Below are 24,038 nucleotides of genomic sequence, written 5' to 3' on the forward strand. Positions count from 1 at the left end.
GCATGCACTGGCATTCTTATCTCTTCATGTTCACTCCATATGCATATCTGCCACATAGTACATGTACACGGTAGCACTTCACTGCAGTAGATCAGTGCAATCATACAGGCTGCGTTCGGCCCGCTCCCTCTGGTCAACAAAAAACAATATACAAACGTGAGGTAATCACTTTTGGGCAGCAAAATACAAACGTCCGTGCAATCATGCTGCGTTCGGGCTGCTTGGGCGTCCGTCCGTGCAATGACTTTTGACACCCATGCCTTCTGAATGCATGGGAGATTCGGAGGTCATGCGCGTGCCATGCATCTCACTGTCAAACTTGGTTCAATTCCATACAGTAAAATGAATGCTAGCTACAGATGTCCGTGCAATAATGCATTGGAGCAATTGCGAAGTGCAACAATTTATATTAGAGAGGCATTGCGGTAGTATGTATAGATAACCCCAAATTTACCCATGAAAATCGATATACCCACTGGCCTCTTGCCTATAAATACCTCCCACCCCCACTAGTTCAGCTCTCATCCAAGCTAGTAGCTAACTAGAAACCCCTTCCTCCAGTCAGTTGCTTTTAGCACAGCCCTCTTGTTAGCTACCTAAGCTAGAACGCCATGACCACCCACACTTGCAACATCAACTCCCTAGAGAGCCTTGAAGAAGCCAAGAAGTTCTTCAAGGAGAACCATGACAAGTATGCAGAGGTCGTGTTCAGCATTACCGGATGCGTCCCACTTGGTTGTGCTCCTCTGCTTCTGAGCGCTGTTAGGAGCGCCAAGAAGAAGGCCAAATCTGATAAGCTGTCAGTCGAGGGCATCCCTCTTCTCAAGGACTTGAAAGAGAGGGCCGAGGAGCTGGAGCGCAGACGGAAGCTCTTGGAAACGATAGCTAACACCGCCCACGACAACGACGACGACTACCCTTTGCTGGGTGACCCTGACACCCACACCATTGTTTACGATCACACCACCGACATGCAGAGGCTCCGCAGCTCTGTCCAAACCATGGACATCAGCGCGTTCCAGATGCTCGACCAAGATGTTGATGGCAACATCCGAAGGTATGAGCACCACCGTGCTATGTTTGAGGACACCAAGGCCGAAGCAAGCGAGAAGTGGATCCCCAGTATCAACGACGAGCTGTACGGCGAGGAGGAGGAGAAGAAGTGAATCTTCACTGTCAGACCAGAGGAGGAGCCGGAGCTTCTATGACTTGTCCGTGCAATAATGTTGGTTTTGTTGTTGTTCTCTCCCTGCTAGTTCACTAGTTTCTGTTCTTTGAGTTTCATGTATGCTCTCCGTGTATCTCTGTTCCTCATGTTGTAAGTGTTGCTCTCAAGTACTGTCAATTAATGTTTGTGCATTGAAGCCTGGTTGATTAAATGTTTCTCGCGTACTAATTTTAAGGATTTCCAAATGTTGCACGAGAATGCTCACCAATTAGCTATGTCTCCGGTACTAATCTGGGGGTATGCACACGACCACGCATGTACCCAAGCCTTGCGATCGACGCTCTTTAACGGTCAATATTTCACAAAATAACTCGTGCAAAATAATTTGTGCTAATACATAGTTATCTAAATCATTCAATATAGAAAATCCTAAAACATTAAACTTTGAATTGCCTAGCCCAAGACAAAGGGAGTATGTCTCAGTTCACATGTTTTTATTTTTATTTTTCATAATTTATCTTTCACCATTAATTATGATACTCCTAAACTCAGGTCGAAACTTCTTTTGAGTACGAATTGTATAGTATGTATTTTTTACCACCACATTTTTTTATTATGTTAACCAACGTTTCTTGAACAAATTGATCCAAACTTGAATCTGGAAATACATGTGTGCCACGTATATGATTAAAAACGTAATGAAGGCACAAAACATAGATTGCTTGATTCTCTAAAAACAAAATCAAAAAACAAAAATTTAACCAGATCTTCTGCGCATGTAAAGAAGTCTTTATCAGCATCCTAAGACATATTGATATATAATCCGATCCAAAGCAGCGTTGTGCAGAGTTGCCAACCATTGACCAAACATCAATGTACAAATTTAGCCTCAGATTTCAGTAACATAGTTCAACGATATTGGCACAAGTAAAGCTGGAACAACACTAAGAGATGCAACTAGTCCAAAAAAAAAAAAACTATGATTGGACCAACAAACAAACACTGCTGAGTTATCAGGCGTCAATGTACAACTTCGGCCTTCCATTCTAGTAAAATGCTTCACCTTATCGACAAAGTGCAGCAGGAATTACATTTAAGAGATGCAGCTGATGGGTCTTCATAGCGTGGCATAACAAAATCCTTCCTTTTTTTCACTGACTGTTAAGAACTATAATCCTGAACCTATGGTCTTCATAGCCACAAAAATCCTTCCTTTTTCACTGACTGTTAAGAACTATAATCCTGAACCTATGGCCTTCATAGCCACCGTTTCTATGGACCTGCGAAGTAAAAGGCATCAATCTATGCCGAAATAGGTGAGAATATAACAAAACTGCAATTTGCACAGTTAGTGTTGAGTTTCCCATCCCAAGATATGAGCACCAAGAACAGGAAACCAACATGTGATATATGGAATATATGACAATGGTGGAGAGTATTTCGATCGATCGGTCATATAGGCCTTTGTCAGACATAAATAGCTTCGATTTGCATTATCTGTAAGACACCTTATATGTATCAAAATCGATATAGATCCGGCTCTACCCAAACTTTTTTGGTTCACCCCAACATTACCCACTTGTCCGACTGTCGGGTTCTTTATAGACAAGCTAATTATAAGTATGGCATGGCATGTTCAGAAACAGCATAACAAAATAAATAGAAAAAAATAAAGCCTCCAATTAGCAGAAATCAATTGGAAACAGAAAATTCATTATAAATCTAAAGGCTACAGGGTAATCTTCACAATGTTTTGGCCTCGAGCTGCATTTGCTTTAAATGGAGTTCATTATAGCATAGAAAGTCTCCGATTAGCATAAGTCAAGTAGATAGCAAGAATCAGATAGAAAGAGCCAGTACCTCCCAGTCTAAGCTTTCCCATCAATACAGTATCTTCATCCTCCGCATCAGACTGTTCAGGATAATCTTCCTCTGTTTCAGGAGCTAAGTAGTCAATTGGTTCTTCATCGGGATCCATATCACTCAAGTAAAGCAACTCACGCATCTTCAAGTCAGGATTTTGTAATAATTTCAATTCCTTTATTAACTCCCTGATTTTAGAGCGGACTTGAGGAATCAGATGATTCCGTATGATATCCTTTAGGTATATCAGATGGTCTAAGTGCTTGACCATAGATTTCTGGTGGGAGGAAAAGAACTCTTTGATAGTGATCATATCTTTCGAAGATGGGTTTTTTATGTCAGGAAGACAATTGGGACCATAGAATGTTTTGCTCAAGCTGCAAGTTTTTGTTTCCTGTTGCTCATCTCTAAATAGTTTCCAAAGTCCTTGAATTTCTTCTACATTAGATGGTGGAGGACCATCAGGCATACGCATTTTCTCCCTTGGTATAATGTCGCGTGCTTCTGGATGCATATATACTGCAGGAACAAAAATAAAACAACCCATGCCACACCTTAATCTATGTTTTAGATCTTAAAATGGAAATTTTGATAGATGTACAGATTTCAATATTTTTTTGCAGCATCTAGGGCCTTTCATCATGATAGCCTAAATGTATTTCCTGGTCATCGTGAACTTCACTTCATATAAGGTCCAAAATCAAATCCATAAAAACTCTACATAGTCATGAAACTGAATTACAGTAAAGAACATACCAGCACGGAGATGGCTAAGCTACATGAAAGCTAAGCACTACAGTGCAATAAAATTTGACATTCTAAAAAAATAACTTAAACAGAGACTTTGCAAGGAGTCCATTATTCATCCAGTGTCATCCCATGCATGTCAAGGATTTATTTGGGGGATATGGAGATGTTAAATATGGTGGCACACCATTGATTTTACTGGGGCATGCCGACACCAATGATATCATGCCGACCAAAATGATTAATCCAAGAAATAAGATGCTCGAGATATATTTCAATATACCTTTGAAAGTAAAATCGGATAAAAGAAGGTACTATATCTCATCCATTCTAATATCCCCACTTCAGATCCTATTTCTCATCTATTATATAAACCTTCTTTCAAACAAGCTTTGCCATCAATTTATACAGAATAGGTAAATCTTTTTATTACTAACAATGGGATGTTGCACTTACCACAACCACCACTCATTTTCATGCTTTCTGGCCCACTGGATAACACGATCAAGTCCTCTGGATCCTTGCCCAAAGACTCATCAATCATACTGTCCTTATCCTGCAACCAATTCAGAACAGATTCCCACCATGTAATATTTGTGCGGCATGTCTCAATGGCACTTGGCGACTCGTCTGGCGCCGCAAGAGGAGGGCATGGGAAGTTGGTACGCTTGGAAACTGTATCAAAATGCAACTTCTTACGCCTGGGGGTTAAAGGACAGAACATCTTCTTTTTGACTTCTGCCATATCCTTCTCTTGACGGTTGGCACATGATCGTATGGGAGACATTGATAGAGTTTGCCAGATAAGGAGGGGGCCACCAACTACTAGACAAACAAAAATCTTGAACGAACTGGAGAAATTTCCGTTTTACCTGCTAAATCCACAACAGTAAGCCTCGGTAAAAACAGGAAAGGCACTGAGTAATTTAATATAGTAACTAAACTAAAAATATGGCCATGGATTGTAAACAACGAGATAATTCTATATCACAAAATAAAAACAGAAAGAGGGCCTGGCTACAATTCATTCGGATGGTCAATGAACATCAAGTGATAGCTGTGCAACAGTAACTATCATACCGGATTGCTTGTTGAATCTCTATAAGCAACACAACCAACCTTTACGAATATAAAGATGAAGATACAAAATTGCTTATTATTGGGTCACAGCTTGGGCTCCCTAGAAAATTTTACCTTTTGCTCACAGTTTGGGCTTCGCTAAAATACTTCCAAACCTAGGATTTGAACAAAGTTTGGGATTCAAAAAGAATGGGACACAGCTAAGGGAATTCCTAGCTTATGTATGCTAGAAAATTAAGTTGAGCAAAGCTTACATTTCACTTTTATTTTATCCATTGATCACATAATTGAAAACTCGCATACACAATCATCAAGAAACCAATCACATTTTCAGTAATAATATTATATCCACTGCCAATAAATCCAAGAAATTTCAACATAATAACCATGGAAGAAAGATAGTTATTTGAACTGCTTTATATCACTAAGCATCCTCAAGTTAACAATTATCATATGGCTAAGCATACCTTGCAAATGATCCTATTCAATCCATACAGAACCCTCAACAGCCTCTGCTTACAAGTCAGTGCTTATCTGCCCACCAGCTCCTGTACTGCATCAAGACATTACATGGTTTAGAATGAAAGTGGCCTGGCTGGCCTAATTAAATGGTAGGCATGCCCTCTTTCTGCTACTATACAACAAACCTTATTGAGTATAACTAAGCATTGACTATTCTAATAAGACTGGATTGGAACTAGCAATGATCTCTACTTAGTTAGTAAGTCAAATTTAATATATTGTCGTTTGACAGAAAGATGGAGCTAACATACATGCTCAAGGTCAAAATTTGCAAGTCAACAAATTTATGCAGGCATTCATGTATCATGTATGCTCTTACAAATTTATTTAACGCATAGAATTTTTTTATTGCGCATTGCAAATCATAACAATCTTCTTTGGTTTAGTTGTTAATTATGCATAAGATGCTCAACTTTTCTTAACCAGCCTGCAAAACAGGAAACTAAACTACTACAGAAAAGAAAGAGTTGGCCAATGGAGACAGTACAACATAAAATAAAACCGATTCCATAATCACCAGTAGAATATCCCTAGGATACCACTGCACTATCTTCCCAAATCAATGTATCAAGGTACAATATCAAGTTGTTGCTTCAAAACAAACAACATATCTGAATTTTATACAAATAAGAAACCAGTCAACCACGTGAAGACATATGAGCGCAGCCCACGACGAGAGAATATGGGGGAGAGCTGACCTACTCGAAGCCGCTGCCGTAGCCGTCCGTGCCCCCGCGCGAAGGTAGAGGGTCTGCGGGGATGTTCCGGCTTGGGGGGCAGGCCGGGAGCAGGTGGAGGGAAGGAGCCGGATCTCGTCGGAGGGCTTGAAAGCGAGGTCGGAGAGGAGATGGCAGAGGGAGAAACCCTCGAGCTGGAGATCACCAGCCGGTGGGAGGGAGAGGAGGCGGAGTGACGGCGATGGCGGCGGCGGCGGCGGGAGTAGAGTGGGTCAGAAGGAGAGAAAGATCACGCACTCGCTCGGCTTCTGCTTCTGCGGGCTTTGGCCCATTTAATATTTTTATTACACTCATCTTGCAGATTTCTTTTTCTTTTGATTGATCTTTACTATTAATCTTTACTATTAAATGGGAGTTGGTCGTTTGACACTTAACGCACTTTGGTGGTCGTCATTGAAAGCATCATGTCCATCCAATCTAATCGCACGGTTTTCGTTTCACCCGATCTAATTAGGAAACAATCAGGTGCGGTATCAATCAATCCAGCGAGCATTAAAATACTTGGCAAAAATCTTTTAATGCTTTGCCCTCAGCCTTTTTTTTCTCTGACGTACAAGGAAACAAATATCCTCACGATGGAGTATTTTCCATTTTGCATATATCCCACTAATTGCTCAAGCCCAATCAAAAGTCAATCACAAATCAAAACTTTTCGTACCACTACAATCTTTATTATTATATTCGAGTTGGTACGTCGTCAAAAATGTTTGATGTCAAAGATTGGAGACATCTTGACCGTCCAACCACACCACCTCAATGTTTGAGCCGTTAGTGTTAAGTCCGGATCTTAGGAAATCAATTTTTTCTTTCCTACTTACATGCAATCAAATCAGTATCCTTGTTGCCTTGTTAGTGTTGAAATAAAAACAAATTAGTACGCACAAGTCACGGGCATCCTAGAGAATCAATTTTTTCTTTGCTAATAGTACTTGCATGCAATCAAATCACTATCCCTTGTTGCCTTGTTATTATCGAAGTAAATTTGCATGCAATGAAATCAGTATCCATTGCTGCCTTATTATTATCGAAATAAAAACGAGCTAATACGCACAAGTCACAAACACCCGAGGAGATCGATTGTTTTCCTAATGTCATCCACCCTCACGCATCTTTTTTAAAGTCTCACGACCCACAACCTTGTAGAGAGCTTTGAACGCGCGTTGCCGGCTCGAGTCCCTGCACCCACATAATTTGTATCATCCTCAGCCAGGGCGGCCTTCGATCTAGGTCGTCTCCTCCCTGGAGGTTGACGAGCTGCACCACACGCTCGAGGAGATGCCGTGATCTTCGTTCGCGACAGAGGCGCGGACGCGCGCCACGGTTGCGACCGTGGTGGCGGCACGACATGGGATGGAGATGTCGTGGCCGTGAAGACGTTCGAGGAGTTGGCGCATGGGATGTGAAGGACGAGTGACGCTCGTGCCTCCCTACCTTCCCACTGCTCTATTCGTAATTTGTACAATCTCATATGTTATATGGTCTTCTTCGGGATCTATGTTTTTCTGCAACTTCGAATTCATTTCTTAGATGGCTCTACCATCACATTTGCTTGGCAATGTCAGAGAATGTAATCTGTCTTAGTGAATATCGACATATGAATATGAGAGATGGGTAACCAAGCTTATGTGCGTCTTGTGCAGAGTCGTTATTCGTTAAAGTTATAGCTGATGTACAACAAGCCCGACAACGGGAATGAATCTCTGTCGGCCTCTGCATCCAAGGAGCTGAAGGAGGACATGCAGAAAAATTGGCGCTTAGGATCAGGACTTCGACGCCGCCTTCACAGAGAATTTACGGCTGTGTCTTCTTCTCATTGGGAATAACATCAGGTTTGTCTAATCTAGCATCAGGTTTTGAGAAGTTATATTATTGCATATCACCATCTCCTCTCATTTCCATCTCGACCGTTCCACGCGCTGCCGCCTAGCTGCCTACGCCGGCTCCCCAGACGATGGCGCACTTCCATGCGAGGGCGCTTGACTGACTCGCCTGTTGTTGTCCTGCTACCTCAAGCCCCTCCTCGACCAACCTCCAACGATGCGTAGCTGTCCGGATCGCAGTGAGATGTACAGTGAAACGTCATCGACTCCATGGCGTCCATGGCACAAACATCCACATGTCACAGGCGTCGCGCCGCTGATGTGTGCTTTCCTCGCCCTGCGTCCCTGTCCGACTCGAATTGGTCTCGCCGTGCTCCGTCCGCACCAGCTCTAGGCACCACTGTGGTTGCCACTCATGTGAAGGGGATGCAAGTTATTCAAGGTGAACGGCAGCAAAAAGTTGCTAATAATTTCACTCCTCTCTTACTATCAATTAAATTTGCATGTTATTCTTTGGTGGCACTCAATTACACAATGCACTGCTGCCTCGCTGAAGCGCTCCTACCTTTGACGTAGCCAGGACCATAGTATACAGGCTACAGCCTGATCCCCTTGCCTGCATCAAGTTAAAAATTGGGCCGGGTATATTTTTCTGCATCATATGCTATTGTCCAAGACCTAACCAGCACAACTGCACAAGCACCAGCGTAACTTCAGTCTAAACGAGCATCATTTTTAGACACAGAAATTGTGGTGCCATTGCTCTTTCACTGGAAAAAATTGATTGCAACTACTTCTGTCAGCTAAAGTTTAGATTGCCTGATCACATATAGCTTTCTTATATGCAGTGAGTTTCAGAAGCTAACTGAGAAGAATTTTGTCAGAGAATATTTATTACTGAATAATGTATATTTGCTTAAATCAGGAACTTAGAAAAGGAAGTGTCCCACTGAATTTTTTATTGTCACACGATGTTTATCTCCATCGAGAGCCACTGATCGGTACCTGAATAATGTTTTGTTTATAGGGTTTCTTACATGACCCTGCTTCCAGCTGCATTTATACATCATTATTATGTATGCTCCTTACAACCGTTGTTACCTCACTTGGTGGGTAATACTAATTGCTGCAAATTGAACTATCTTATGCTGGACCATTTGTTTAAAAGTTTTGTATTGTCATCTTGACTTCGGTGGTCTGACAATGATGCCCTACACAATTGCTCAGGTGGCACCGCCCGGTGAGCTGGAAGTGCATTACACCAACAAAACGGTAACGATGTCTATCATCGTGAACTATTGGTTAAAGTTGTAATACAATGTGGATTTAGTGTCTATTATTAGCCGTGCCATGTTAGTATTAGTAGTATTTTGTTGATGTCCTTAAGGTAATGGATGATGGTGCGAAGTTATTACACAGGGTAGAGGATAGATTTTATCACAAGTTGTTGGTTTGTGCCTTTCACTATCTTAGACTTACAGTGAGCTCATGTTCCCCATTGATTGTATTTTGTATTAACCTACTAATCATGTGTGGTACTCACTGGTTATCTTATTTTTGAACCAGAGAGTTCCCGAGGTACTCAATTGGATGCTTTTGTTTGCTCTAATCAGGTTGATGTGAAGTTCTTGCAGCATGCGAATTGAATCTAGAAAGAAAACTAACTATCACTCCTATTGCAGGTCAGGTGTTTCCATTTGTCAACTCCTCGGGATGGGAGGTGGTTGATTGAAGCATGTTAGGATTTAATTAATTTTGATAATCCATGCTTGTAATTAACGGTGACGGTTGCTTTTGTGGAACTGGTATGTCGGTTTGTAAGTGTCCTTCGGAACAGAGCATCTGATGTAGCCCATTTTCACTTGTCTATCTTGATTACATCTCGACAAAGTTAAGGTAGGGAGACAAAATGAGACCAACGAAGAATGTGATCGCTGCTACTCCCACACCATTGGCGGAAGCATTAGACCAGAGGGTTCACTCGGTATGGGGTGGAATGAGGTTGCATACCACATCGATTTACCTGTTTACCAAAACAATATTTCTGCAAATATAATTCTAATATATTTCGAGTATTATGTGTTTATCTTTTCTATACACATGAATTGTATGTGCCTTTTGTACAAGGGAATAAACTTGAGTCGCCGTAGCAACGCACGGGCCTTCAACTAGTACTAGTAAATTTGCCTGTGAGTTGCAACGGATTGTGTATTCCCACGGATAATAATAAAATAACACATGAAGAGAGAATTCCATAATTTGAGGTTTCTTTTGTGAATGTAACTTAATGATATTGTCGATGGTAGTTAATCGGATCCCTTGGCCCGACGCCTCCGCTAGCACGGTTGTTTGTCACCTAACTCTCTCCATAAACATTTGTGTCAGATACCGGAAAGAATTTTGTGGAGCTAGCCGTGGTCTATATTAGCATAAAACGCAATATATTGATGTAATTAATTGTGAATAACACAAATCTAGCACTTTTGAACTAAATTAGACATATGAGACCCACTTGCAATTGCAACGTCGCATCACCAATTGGTCATCATTTTTCCCAAATGACCAGCCGAGTTGTTCCTCTTTTTTTCTTAACTAGTACAAATGCCTGTGCGTTGCTACGGGTACTCAAATTTCATTTCTCAACGTGCATATATTTGATAGTTGTTTCATCTTTGATGAGAATATTATTAGTTTAGCAGATATCGAGTTGTCAAAGTTGATGTCCGCAATTTGTTTGTTCAATGAGTTACCATCATGCAACAATATCCAATCAACAGGCTGCTGCATATTAGTTGCAATGGTTAAAGCTTGTGATCTTGTTGTTGTATGTTTTCTCTCATCATTATTGGTGGAAATAAGTGATTGTTTCCATTTCGACTTTGTAAAGGTTCCATCTTATGATCGTGTTGCTGTATATGGCTTCAGTTTTCGTGCTGGTCAAAGGTTCTTATTGTCTCATGAACCTTTGGTTTCTGCTATACCTTTGCCTAAAGCATCACTGCTCGTGCTATTCCTTCATATTGTTTGGTCTTCCTGCCTTACAAAGTATAGGAGGAAAATGGTATTAGAACTTTAAATGCCTGCAAATTTTTGTACTAATTAACATTCGGTTTATGTTTCTGCCGGACGGTACTAACGTGATCTATCTTTCACCAACAAATTTCAATGAAGACGTGGCAAGCCAGAGCATTTAATGACACCTATAGTTGTACGTGCACACAACTGCTTCTTCGTTTGAAAGTGCTGCAACATGTGTTTTTGAAGATATGCACGGATCCTTATAGCTTGTCAATGTTTTGGTGCAAGTTAAACATCTTAGAAGGATTCAAATTCTATGTAACTTATTTTCAACCTTAGCTTTGGAGTGACATGTCCCTTATAATACATATGCTCTATAATGTGCTTTAATTGCCTACCGGATGCTATTTTTTTTGCATGCTTGTTAATAAATATTTGTTCAAAATGCAAAAAAAATTACAGCCGAAATATATACTAGTGATAGGCACGATAATGCGCTCGTCACTAGAATGCCCAACCGGGCTGCAACCATCCATCATACCAGCGACCGGTATATTTCGTTGCCTGTCACTAGATTGTGATACGAGTGACGGGCAATCTGCTTGTCACTAGTGATGCATACACCAGTGACAGTACACTAGTGACAGGCAGCTTGTTTGCCGCTGATGAGCAAAAAATGCTTGTCACTGATGAGCGTTTTTGCATTTGTGTATAACAATGAACTATTATTGTGGTAATTGTTCATTGTTAATTTGACGGTCAAAGTTTATGAATGTTGCAAGGGCTGCGAGAAATAAATATCATCAAAGCATAGAAACTTGTGATCTAGTTTTGAAGGTCTTGTTGACATAAATACACAATAAATACGTTGTGAATTGGATAAACGGTTGAGGAGATGAATCTTAAAACAGTCGGATCTAGTAAGGTGAGAGATAATTGTGTTTACATGCGTGTGCTAAAAAATAGCATATAATATCAACTGGTATGTATCGATGATTTAGCCCTATCGAGCTAGGCGGTCACGCTTGGCCACTACTTGTAGCACAACACGCCACAACCAGATGGCAACGACGGGACTATATACCTGGCAATAGCCTTCCGACTAAGAGCATCACCATCGTCATCATCCTCATCACTGCTCCGTCTGGTATCCAGCGTCAAACGCCGAAGCGTGCACGCCTTATCTATGATGTAGAGCGCGAGTTCGAGGGAAGCAATATCTGCTCTAAACCCGGTAATGTCGACGTCCTTGAGGCTATGATGCAGGAGCCCTTGGTGCTTCCTGAAATAGCCACCTGGAGGTTGTTGTATTCTGCTTGGGTAGAAAGCTTGCGCATGACGCATCAGCTGCATGGGTTTTCGTACATACTCCATTAGTAAGTTAATATGTAGTATGTAGGAATAAGTAGGATTTATACATCGGTTGTAGTAATAATAAATAAACAGTTGTAAGATCGGGTAGTACTGACATTCAAGTAAAGCGCTTCCAATGCGGGCGCTGCGTCAAGAAACGGGTACATAAAGAGAAATTCATCTCTTGCATCACGTAGCTCCAGGATATAGAATTCAAGGAACACACGCTTCAGGTGGTGAAATCTGCTACCGACGTTATGTGGGCATGTCATAACTACCTGCACAAGCAGAGCATATGCTGTCAAGGAAGAGAGGGTCGATAGACGTGGAACCTAGCCTTTGGATGAAACATGCGGGGTGGTTGCTAAAATATCTGCGGGACCAATTATGCGCGGACACATCAGTTCGTAGAAAAAATTTCCTAGAAGGCTGTCCGTAGGTGTAGCATTAATGTTAACACAATTAGCTCACAGTATATAAGCTTCCTCCAGTCTTAAATATAATTCTTCATTTGAAGTTTGAACTTCCAAAACATATTAATATTTATTTGAAGTTACTCCCCACTATGACCAGCCTAACATAGCTAGTAATAACATCACACATATCAAAGCATTTTGGTGACATAACATGATAATAAATGAAGAAACGGAGTGGGGTGGTAACTAGCTATGTTACCATCACACTTCTCAAGATAAGATGAGTATACAATCTAATAAATATAGCATGCATGATATACCACATATAAGTAACTACAGTATCCACTATGAAGGTACTAATAACATAGGTAGTAACATATACCATGTTACTACTCTATGTTACTCCCCACTATGACTAGTCTTATGCTGTCAAGGATCAGAGGGGGTCGATAGACGTGGAACCTGAAAGATTGCTGCACTAGCCAATTGAACCAAAAGTCTGAACTGATGGAAATAGACTAGGCAGTGTATTTATATTCAACACTCCCCCTCTCGTCTAGGCTATTTTAGTCCTTAGCGTGAGTTCGGTGTGGGCCGCAGAATCTTTTATTTTTGTTTTCAAAACTGCGTGAGCAGCGTCTTGAACTTGAGACCTCTTGGCTCTGATACCATGGAAGATTGCTGCACTAGCCAATTGAACCAAAAATCTGAACTGATGGAAAGAGACTAGGCAGTGTATTTATATAATCAACAGAACCTAGCCTTTGGATGAAACATGCGGGGTGGTTGTAAATTATCTGCGGCACCAATTATGCGTGGACACATCAGTTCGTAGAAAGAAAAAAAATCCGTAGAAGGCTGTCCGTAGGTATAGCATTAATGTTAAATTATATTATAAGCTTCCGCCAGTCTTAAATATAATTCTTCATTTGAAGTTTGAACTTCCAAAACATATTATATTTAGGAACGACAGACTGATATCTAATTTGCATGGAATAAAAGAAAACGCTAGCTACGGAGAAATTAACAAAATGGCGAACTAACCTTGGTATGCCGTACTAAGGTGATGGATAAGGTGTCCAGGCCTGGCATGAGGTGTGCTAGGCTTAACAGTTGAAGGTGCGATGTGGTGTCAGCGGTGGCCTCAGCCTTGGAGGGGCCAATCAAATACTCAAGATCAAACATGGCATTTGTCACCTTGAGGGCCGGCCGAAGCAGTGCTGACCCGGAGAGCAGGCTCGCCGGCATGTGTCGGCCGTCAAGCCGCAGGGACTCCACGGCGGATCCCGATATGTCCATCTTCCTCATCGACCAGCAACTAGACACGACAAGAGACCTGAGGCAAGCAAGTGACGATACAGTGACGTAGTCCAGGTCCTCACAGTGCTTGAGCTTCAGGCTCTGCAGCTTGTGGCAGGAGGAGAGCAACTGGGCAAGGGCCTCGCCGGTGACGCGCACCCAGGAGAGAACCAGGGTCACAAGGTTGGTCAGCTCCGGCTTGGGGTTAGGGCCCCGTAAGCTTCCGAGCCGGAGGTAGAGGTGCTCCAGCGCGGCGGCCGCCGGCGTCCCGGCTGACAGGAGCGAGCAGGCAAAATCAAAGTCGTACTTGAGCCTGTCGGGACTGTAGCAGCCGTGAGGTTGAAAGTCGAGCCTGAGGCGTCTGGTGGTTGTAGACGCGAGGGCGAAGCTCACCCAGCGGTTCACACACGGAGCATCCTGCACCAGCAGGTAGGTGAACTTGATGATCAGCGAGTCTAGCGCGGCTGCGCCGCTGCTTTGGTGTCGCGCCATGACGGCGTCCACGCGCCGGACAAAGCACCTCGCGAGGTCGTCTTGCTGCCGCAGGAGGAGCACGGTGTCTGGTGGAGGAGCGGCTGGTTCTCGTCGGAGACGGAGCGTGTCCTCGTCGAACGTTAGATGAGGATGTCTCCCCCATGCCCGCAGGAAGGCGGAGCACGACGCGGACGCACGAGCTGCGTCCCCCATGCCCAAGCACGAAATTATCCTGCAAACAACGTCCTACACGCATCCATGTTTATTGTTTAGTGACAATAATAAATAAGATGAGGACAATAGATTGAGCAAAGCTCCAATTAATGCTACGAAAAGAAACCTAGTGATGCCGAACAAAATGTAAGTTTGGACAAAGAATGCGCAAAGAAGACGCGCGCGGCACCGTCCGCAGAAACAGAGCCGCTGTCGAAAATGAAACAATCGTACCAGGCTGCAACAAGAACGCCTGGACGACTACAACCTCAGTAAAATTAAGGAGCTCATGCCTTTGATTCCGTGGGCAAACTAGCCAACCCAAAATAATGCCTCATCGTAGACAGAGTCCGCCACATAACCTCTAGAGAGCTTATGCACTGTGGACTCCAAGGCCGCATTTTCAAGAAGGACATGATGTGATAAGGCTGCCATCGTCTAATCTGAAGGATTATGGATTTTCCTCCGTACCATGAATGAGAACAGAGAGAACCCGCAACGACATCTACAAGCAGGGTATGATGTCCATGGAGATCACTGCCGTTGGTCGAGAAAAACAGCAGGCAAGGGTTTTCCCTTGACATGATTCTCTACCTCAAAACATATATAGGGCATTGAGCGCCGCCAAAACGAAGACGACATCACTGCCATAACGCGTTGTTCACCAATCACCACACGGCCCTCAGTCACAGGTCTGCCGCCCAAACACTAACCGGACTCCCACCATCGGGACAAGATATCCAGCCCGTGAAAACAGCGAGGCCTTCGCGTGACCGTCTAATGGTACGACAGAAAATCGAACAATTACAGAAAGACGATTCAGTCGACGACTGAATAGCAAATCTGCATTTCATACCTCTGGAAGGTCTTCAAGTTTCGTATCAGCTGCTGCTGGGCACGATTCCATTGCTCCAGCTTAATTATTATATCGATTCTATCCGCCGGAATGATTGACGGTTAATTTGGAGCTTGAAGGAAGCGAAAAATACTACTATGTGAAAGAGCAATGGGAAGGGATCAAGGGAACGTACGTAGGGTGGTCTCTTTATACTAAGATCGACTGCTTGACTCGTCCGCAATACAGCTGCCAGCGTTGTTTTAGGGAAGGATTCGAGTCGGCGTGTAAGGGCACGTACAATGGGGTGATGTCAGCCTTCCCTTAGGGATGCCACATCAAATTTTTGCTTAGTTGGAGGAGAGAGAATGAAGAGAGAGAAGGTTGTCTTCCCTTAGCTAAGAGATCATCTCTTACGAAATAAGGGAAGACTATTTTCTCCATTGTATCATATATGTCTTCCCTTAGCAACAAATTTCCTACCAAAATTTAAATATTAATATTAATTGTTAGAGATGGCCGTAAGAGATAATGCATTGTATGACTTATATCCAATGTCTTCTCTAACTGATGTGGCGGGTTAAGGGAAGACATGCCTTCTCTACCATTGTACATGCCCTAATTCAAGTGTATGACTTGCGGACCAAACCCAATGATTTGGGACGCTATTCGGTAGTAAAAAATATTCGAACAATCGCCGGATACGGCCGGGTCTCGTATTTCCATACCAGTCTTTCGCAGTTTCTGTTGGGTTACGTTTTTTCTCTTTTTGGAGGGAGACTAGCTAGGTCTAGCTGCAGGAGCCAGCGATGGATCCGGAATTGTGCGATACACCCCTGGTTGCCCCATGTACTTGCTTCAGAATAAATCTGTAACATCTCTATAACGATTTCATCTCAAAATAGAATCTATAAAAATTGATTTTATGTTTCATTATATGATGGCAAGCTCCATATGCAAAGTATAGACGGCATCATCCTGCTGATTGGCAATCTTGTATAAGCTTATTTTTGTTACAATATTTAAAACATACTTTCTGTAGTTTGAACCTAAAAAACAAGCCCCCCTCCCTACATGCATTTCATTTCAACTATTTTGATTCTTATTGGCATTTAAGAATAATTATTCTACCATACTTGAAATACTAAAGAGAGGGAATAAACTAATTTTCCCAAACTAAGGCGGAATAGCGTTTTAATATGCCTCATTTGACTATTAAAGTCTTTGTTTGAAGTTCTGGGTCATCCTAAAGGTTTTCCACCACTTGTTTTAAATTAGAGAAGATAACATGACTTCTTCATTATTGTTTGGATATTAAAATGTTTTTTCGTGTTCTATAATTAGGACATTCTACTTGTGTGATTTTGTAGAAATTGGTTTGATTGATTTCAGCTATGAAATCAAAACCTAAACTATATTTGAAATATTATCTAAGTAGCCACAATACAAAAAAAAGTGGTTATCTACCACCTTAAAATTTTATCGGCCCTAATGGGTGTTTTTCAATGTTAATGAGTTTAAATCGACGAAACGGGTTATGTGTTGCATATCTGATGGAAACAAATCCATGTGTACCAACTCATTAGGACTCCAAGTGCAAAGTGTTGTAGAAAGCTTATTTTCTCCACAAGGGTGAATCTAGGGTTTATATCGAATTCTTGTGAAATCGGTAAAGAGTTGATTCTCCTTCTCCTCCTATGGCAACTTGCAAAGCAATCTTTTTATCTGGTGACCTCAACTCCACCGTGTGGTTGTCAAGCACAAGGTTCCGTATCAGTAAGATAAAATATAAATAAAATAAAGTAAAGTAAAGCACGTAAACTAGACAAGCAAGATAATGGCAATGAAAATATGGTTGTTTTTGGGTTTTGTGTGTTTGAAAGTGGAAAACGTATTTTCGTATTTTCGAATAAATGGTAGAAAATGTCAAGTGTGATAGTTGTGTTGGAAAGGTGTTTCTTATGGTTCAAAGTGGACTTGGGTTCATGGGTTCACTTGTCTACTCTCTTTTTGGGTCATAGTGGACAGAAACAATTCATCAAAGACATAGTATTAGTGGAACTTCAACATGTGTTTGATAAGCATTCATATGTAGGCCTGGAATTAAAACTCGAAACTCGCGAGCTAAACGAGTAACTCGTGACTCGACTCGCCTCGAATCGAACTCGGTGTATAACGAGCCAAGCCGAGTTTCATATTTTGTCGTTAAACGAGTTCAAGCTAAACGAGCCGAGTTCATCAAACTCGTGAGTAGCTCGTTTAGCTCGGTAAAGATGAATTCGGCCCAAGCCCACCAAAATGCGCAAGTATATTTGTGATTTCTAAAACTTGGCAATCTTATGCTGATGATATATTGATCGTTGGGGTTTATATTTTTGTGGTACCATAATCCAAATGCTTGTTGTTCATTATTTATGCCCAAATATCCGGGAAAAATGCATTGTACATATTGCATGTTCTATTTGACCGTTTTAAACGAGCTACTCGTGAGTTACTCGCGAGCTTTGCGAGTCGAGCCGAGTTTCAAATCCAGACTCGATTGTTAAACCAGTCGAGTCGAGCTAACTCGATTGTTGACCGAGCTTTAGCGAGTCAAGCCGAGCTAGCTCGGCTCGGCTCGAATTCCAGCCCTATTCATATGAGCATCACGTGTTAACATACAGATGATGCAACACATCTCTGTTATACTCCTTAAGAAAGGGAAAAATTCAAGCAATCTTGAATTAAGAATCAACAGAGTATAGCCTTAAGTAATTTGACATAATGTTTAAATCATAAATGTGCTAAATTGACCAAACAGAAATATGAAGCCGTCACAATATAATTAGAGCACATGAATTAACTTTATCCCTAGTGAGGCAGCAGAAGAAAGGTAAATACCATAGTAGATCTTGAATTTGTTGTTACTATTCAATCACTACCACCATGGTACTCCATCTTATACACACTTCTCCACATACATGCTCTTGCATACAAGTTGGATCAGGACTAGTACTTAAGAACGGGGAACATGATATGCATCTATCAATACATCTTACACATAATAAGTTCCAGTCTCATATATTAAATCATAGAATAAAGATCCACCACATAGGAATTACATAATCATGTTGGGTGCCCCATAAACCCTATTGACAGAGGCCTTACGGGCGGGGGTTGGGGGGGTGAGTGGAGATGCACTAAACCCTTGGCTACATAGGAAGTCTTTCTTCTCATTGATGGTTGCCGTCTTTCTTCTCCAAATTTAAGACAGCAGAGCTCGGGACGGCAAGGGCTCACTCCCACGTTTCTCTACCAAAGACCTGGAGTGCAACGTGAACCCACCGATTGACACCATGTAATTGATGCAATTTTTCAACTGATGCTGCCATCTCCTTTCGTGGTGTCCCTTGAATCAATCAGGTTCAAGTCACTAATTGGAATCGAAGATCATCAATCAATCAGATATTGTCCACGATTTGGCTCGAATGACCATGGTGTTCTAGATATCGTACTCTCCCTGGAGGGGACATCTTGGATTATCTGACACCGCTCTTCTTGTTGATGTATTGGTTTTGTGTGCGTTTTGCTAGTTTGATGTCCACGATGGCAGTAGATGGCAGTGGTTACTGCTCCTTGTCGCTTGGTGCTTCTTTCATTTTCTGTCGAAAAGTGCACCTTAATTTCGCTGGTCATCGAAGTGTCGGAAGAGGTTGATGCTCCCATTTGAAGTTGTGTTACCGAGTTCGATCCATCGTGGACCTCTTCATTCTCTTTGATACCCCTCTCTTGTTCGAGGGTGTTGTTGGGTGGCGACAAGAAGATCAAGTTCATAGTGCTTCTGCCTTGCTGAACAAGATGATGATGGAAGTCGAGAGCCTCCCTCATGTTTCCTACGTTGATACTATCAACGTTACTAGGGTCTCTGCTTTCTAGTTAATTTTTCCTTTTGTCATTTCCTCCGTTTAGTCGGGTGTGGTGGTGGTGGTGTCGTTCTATGCTCTTCTTTCTTGGAATGCTTGACCTGTTGCCTCCTCTTCTTCTTTTTCAGTTTTGAGTGATTTGTAGTCTTTTATTCCTTTTCTTAAAAAAAACTAATGTTTCTTTTGATTAAAAAAACAAGTAAGCATTAGCAGGTTATATATGCAGATTGTTCACACTAGAATTAAATGGAAAAATATATGCTCCAAATCTAAAGTGAAATGTCTCTGGTTTTATTTTTCTCCATGGACATCGCAACCTCATCGATTCGAAGAATATTTCAACATGATCCTTTCATTTCCTAAGCCTAACCAAGTGCTTCATATGACCGTTTCAGGGGTGGATTGTGGACTGTGTCTGGAATTGTACCTGGACATATGATCATTTACGTTGTAAGTACCAGATACTTATTATCTCGCTTTCTCAATGACAACTATGGTTAAAATGATATCCTAGAACAATAATGATCATATCTAATTCGATTAGTTTTGCATTCAATAAATGTGTGTACATGTGTTACTTTTATTCATAAAGTACTTTGGTTGGTGATGAAGATCGCATGAGTGGATGACTATTTGTAATAGTAAAAGTATGAATGACTATATATGCATGGTTTGCATCAAGTTCTCAGCTACTTGGTCTCTGTAGAATATTGTTCCCAAATGCTAGGAAAAAATGCTCTTAGTTTCCCAGTCTCTACATATGTAAGAATGCCGTACGTGGAGATCCGTGTTGGAGATATGCCCAAGAGGCAATAATAAAATGGTTATTATAATATATTTTTGTGTTTATGATAAATGTTTGCATACCATGCTATAATTGTATTAACCGAAACATTGATACATGTGTGTTATGTAAACAACAAGGAGTCTCTAGTAAACCTCTTGAATAACTAGCTTGTTGATTAATAGATGATCATGGTTTCGTGATCATGAACATTGGATGTTATTAATAACAAGGTTATGTCATTGAATGAATGATGTAATGGACATACACCCAAATAAGCGTAGCATAAGATCACATCATTAAGTTCAATTTACTATAAGCTTCCGATACATAGTTACCTAGTCCTTCGACCATGAGATCATGTAAATCACTTACACCGGAAGGGTACTTTGATTACATCAAACGTCACTGCGTAAATGGGTGGTTATAAAGATGGGATTAAGTATTCGGAAAGTGTGAGTTGAAGCATATGGATCAAGAGTGGGATTTGTCCATCCCGATGACGGATAGATATACTCTGGGCCCTCTCGGTGGAATGTCGTCTGATTAGCTTGCAAGCATGTGACTGGTTCACAAGAGATGATATGTCATGGTACGAGTAAAGAGTACTTGTCGGTGACGAGGTTGAACAAGGTATCGTGATACCGATGATCGAACCTCGGACAAGTAGAGTATCGCGTGACAAAGCGAATCAGTATCGTATGTAAATGGTTCAATCGGTCACTAAGTTATCGTTGAATATGTGGGAGCCATTATGGATCTCCAGATCCCGCTATTGGTTATTCGTCGGAGAGAAGTCTCAACCATGTCTGCATAGTTCGCGAACCGTAGGGTGACACACTTAAGGTTTGGTGTCGTTTTAAGTAGATCTCTTCTACTTTCTACTTCAATCACTTCATAGCAAAGACACAAGGTACTAACGAGGAGGGAAACTACTGCTCCACCACACAATGTAGGCATTGTTCTTTTTCTTTAGATAAAACAGCGGGCACACTATCAATATCACACTGCAAACTAAGTAATACGGGTTAACGGGCGCGGTGTGCCGCCGCGTCTATGCCTCCTAGTATAGAGCATGGTAGTAAACGTTTTATACCTTTAATTCCACTACAAGTCCATATCATGTTCTTGTGGTTTCTTTAAGTTGTGACTATTGTATCCTCAGCCTTCTTGCATTAATCAAGCCATTATTTTGATATTTTCTATGTGTATATATGAAACCATTTCTTAGAAGCATCAGGTTATTATACACATAAGGAAGCTCAATATAACGCACCCGATATCTCTGTTCTTTCGTAGCAATCTACAGTACAGTTTTCTTTTTTAAAATTTCAAGTCTCATGGGTAACCAAACTAAATTCCAGTAACCATGAAACTTTGTTGCTCTTTTATTTTGTTCACAAGAGCAATGAATTCGAACTCTGAATACCTGCTATGCATGTTGCTTGCTAATAATTTAGATCATACTTTGTTCTATGATGTTTTCTTTAGTTCCCATAAACTTTAGGCTGCTAGAAGAACTAGAACGTGGTGAGAAGGGCATTGGTGATGGAACTGTGAGCTATGAGATGGATGATGGTGATGACATATACAGTCCTGGACAGGAACTATCATTGGTCCTCCCAATGTATGCTGCAGAAATACCCATAATTTGATACATAATACATTTGTTTATTATTCTGAAACCAAAGAGGTGCATTTTTCACAGACTGTTCATGAGGGACGAATCTATCAATTAAAGCTATTTCGTGATATGTATTATCCAGATAAACCACCGGCTGTTCGATTCCAGACTCGGATCAATATGACATTCATGCATTTTGTTTTGTTTATTATAACTTGCAACCTCCCAAGGCAATTTATGAATGATGTTAGGCCTATTAATAACTTAACGAGAACCTTCTCTATGTTGAACGGAGGATGAAGGGGCGACGGAGGCCCTCCCGCCTCCCGCATGGATGGACGGGGACGGTGGCCAGAGCTTGTGTTGCGGCCTCCCCGCCTCCCATCGGCGGCACGCGGTGGTGGCTGGTGGTGGCGGACAACGCCATTCCCTCCGCCTCTCGCCGGTGAGGGGCGATGATCTTGGGCTTCTCCCGCGGTACGAGGTCGCCCGGGGCAGCAGCAGCCTTGGGTTCGACGGTGGAGGCGGCCTTCTTCTTCGCCGGAGGAGGTCGGCTGGTTGCTGGGGTGGCGGATCACGAGATCCCTCTACCCCGGCGATGAAGATCTAGTCAACGACGAGCTAGCGTCGAAGGGGCCACCGGTGAACACCGAGCCTTGACTTCGTTCTTGGCGGATGATGGCGGCGGCTATTGGCGTCGTTCCCCTGCGAATACATCATCTTTGCTGGCCTCTCCGTTTGCTCTCACCGAGTTGGGGACTCGCGTCTGTCGGTGAAAACCATGTCAAGATTGGCGGGCGATGGCGGCGTTAAGCGTCGCTTTCTTCTTGATGGCATCGTCGTCGCAGTTCGTGGGAACTCACTCGTGCTGCTCCGGGGGAAACCCTAGATCCAGCCAGGATCGGACGATGACTGCGCTTCTTGCGTCGTGCTTCCTCTTGGGGCATCGTTTTTGCAGCAGCTGGATGGAGGTGGTTTTTGGTGGAGTGGTGTTCATCTACCACGTTGTCGTCGATGATTTTCAGCGGCGTGGAGCTGCGGGGTATCGAAGACGGGCGAGGATTGCTGGACGCGGGCAGGATGGTGGAGCTGTTTGGTGTTATGGTGACATCGACAGCAGGCTTGGCACGGTCAATACATTGATCTCGCTTGGAAATGGGTTCGAGATAGATGGCGGTTGCGAACTCTGCGACGTGTGCAATGGCACACCCTCAAGGTTTTGCTTTTTGGATGATGTGTGTTGTTGTACCGTCAGGGAGTATGGCCTTGTTCATGGTCCCCCCTTCATCGTAGGTATAGCGAGTTGTCGCTAGGAAGGAGGCTTCGAGATTGATCTTTGTATTCCCCTTGTAAAGCATTGCGAATAATTTAATAAAAAAAAAGCTGTGTGCATCCTTTGGATGCAGAGGCTAGAGCTATGCTCCTTGATCGAAAAATGTTGAACCAGGTCTATTTCCTATGCTTGGAAACTGGGAAAGGGTGGTCAGCTTAAAAAGGGAGATGTCAACTTTCACAATCGCAGGCTGTACCAACCTCATGAAGGTATTTTTCTTTCCATTCCTCCAGTAGCTCATATGCTGGCAATGCTGTTTAACTCTAGCTACTTGAAATAAATCTGTCTTGAATATCAAAAATCCTTGCAAATACTAGATTGTAAAGCCAAAACATAACTCGCTTCTTGGAAAATGGCTAGCAAGCACCCCTGGTTGAATTTTTTTTATTGCCAGAAAAAGGCAGCATGGCTAGATACAGGAACCAAATGAGCATGGCCAACAGCAATCTTCTTCATTAAGCACTGTTATCAGTATTAGTTAGTTATGAGGTCAATTAGTCAACTTATAGCCCCTTTCCATCTTTTTGAAATTGCTCCCTTTAAACCGCCCCTGTCAGTTGTTAATCTTAGTTTCTTCTCTTCAGGTAATGAAGATCAAAGAGTAGATGTACAGCATTGAATTAAGTAACGAGATACCGAGGTGAGCGACCCTCCCAGGAAATCCTGTAATTCACCATAATCATGCCACCATCGCAATAAAGTGTCGATGGCTGTTAAATTGCCTGCAGTCCATGTAAGATGTAATCGATTCAGATTCTGTGAAATACAACGAGTTCAGTGTCTGCTGTTTCACATATCTTCATATGCCTGTTTGTTACACTCTGTAGTCTGTTCTGCTGGAGGCCTGGTA

At 42.2% G+C, this 24,038-nt stretch overlaps 1 protein-coding gene, 1 long non-coding RNA gene and 1 pseudogene across 2 annotated transcripts; 1 reads left to right on the plus strand and 2 right to left on the minus strand.

Moving 5' to 3' along the window:
• Positions 1-2,000: 2,000 nt before the first annotated feature.
• LOC124668480 lies at positions 2,001-3,791 on the minus strand. Its single transcript, XM_047205608.1, has 2 exons — positions 3,029-3,791; positions 2,001-2,448 (listed from the first exon to the last, which is right to left on the minus strand). The coding sequence occupies exons 1-2, from the start codon at positions 3,576-3,578 to the stop codon at positions 2,441-2,443; spliced, it is 558 nt and encodes a 185-aa protein (XP_047061564.1). The 5' UTR covers positions 3,579-3,791; the 3' UTR covers positions 2,001-2,440.
• Positions 3,792-4,240: 449 nt separating this feature from the next.
• LOC124668658 lies at positions 4,241-6,139 on the minus strand. The gene is made up of 3 exons (XR_006991780.1): positions 6,079-6,139; positions 5,326-5,411; positions 4,241-4,650 (listed from the first exon to the last, which is right to left on the minus strand). It is a non-coding gene; the product is annotated as an uncharacterized LOC124668658 (long non-coding RNA).
• A 15,660-nt stretch (positions 6,140-21,799) lies between these two features.
• On the plus strand, positions 21,800-23,793 carry LOC124662343 (annotated as a pseudogene).
• The last annotated feature ends 245 nt before the right edge of the window (positions 23,794-24,038 follow it).

Source organism: Lolium rigidum, chromosome 6, assembly GCF_022539505.1.
Source record: "Lolium rigidum isolate FL_2022 chromosome 6, APGP_CSIRO_Lrig_0.1, whole genome shotgun sequence".
Classification (NCBI taxonomy): Eukaryota; Viridiplantae; Streptophyta; class Magnoliopsida; order Poales; family Poaceae; genus Lolium; species Lolium rigidum.

Coding starts and splice junctions, on each gene's coding strand:
- LOC124668480 (XM_047205608.1), bottom strand. CDS start 3,578: ATGGGTTGTTTTATTTTTGTTCCTGCAGTATATATGCATCCAGAAGCA.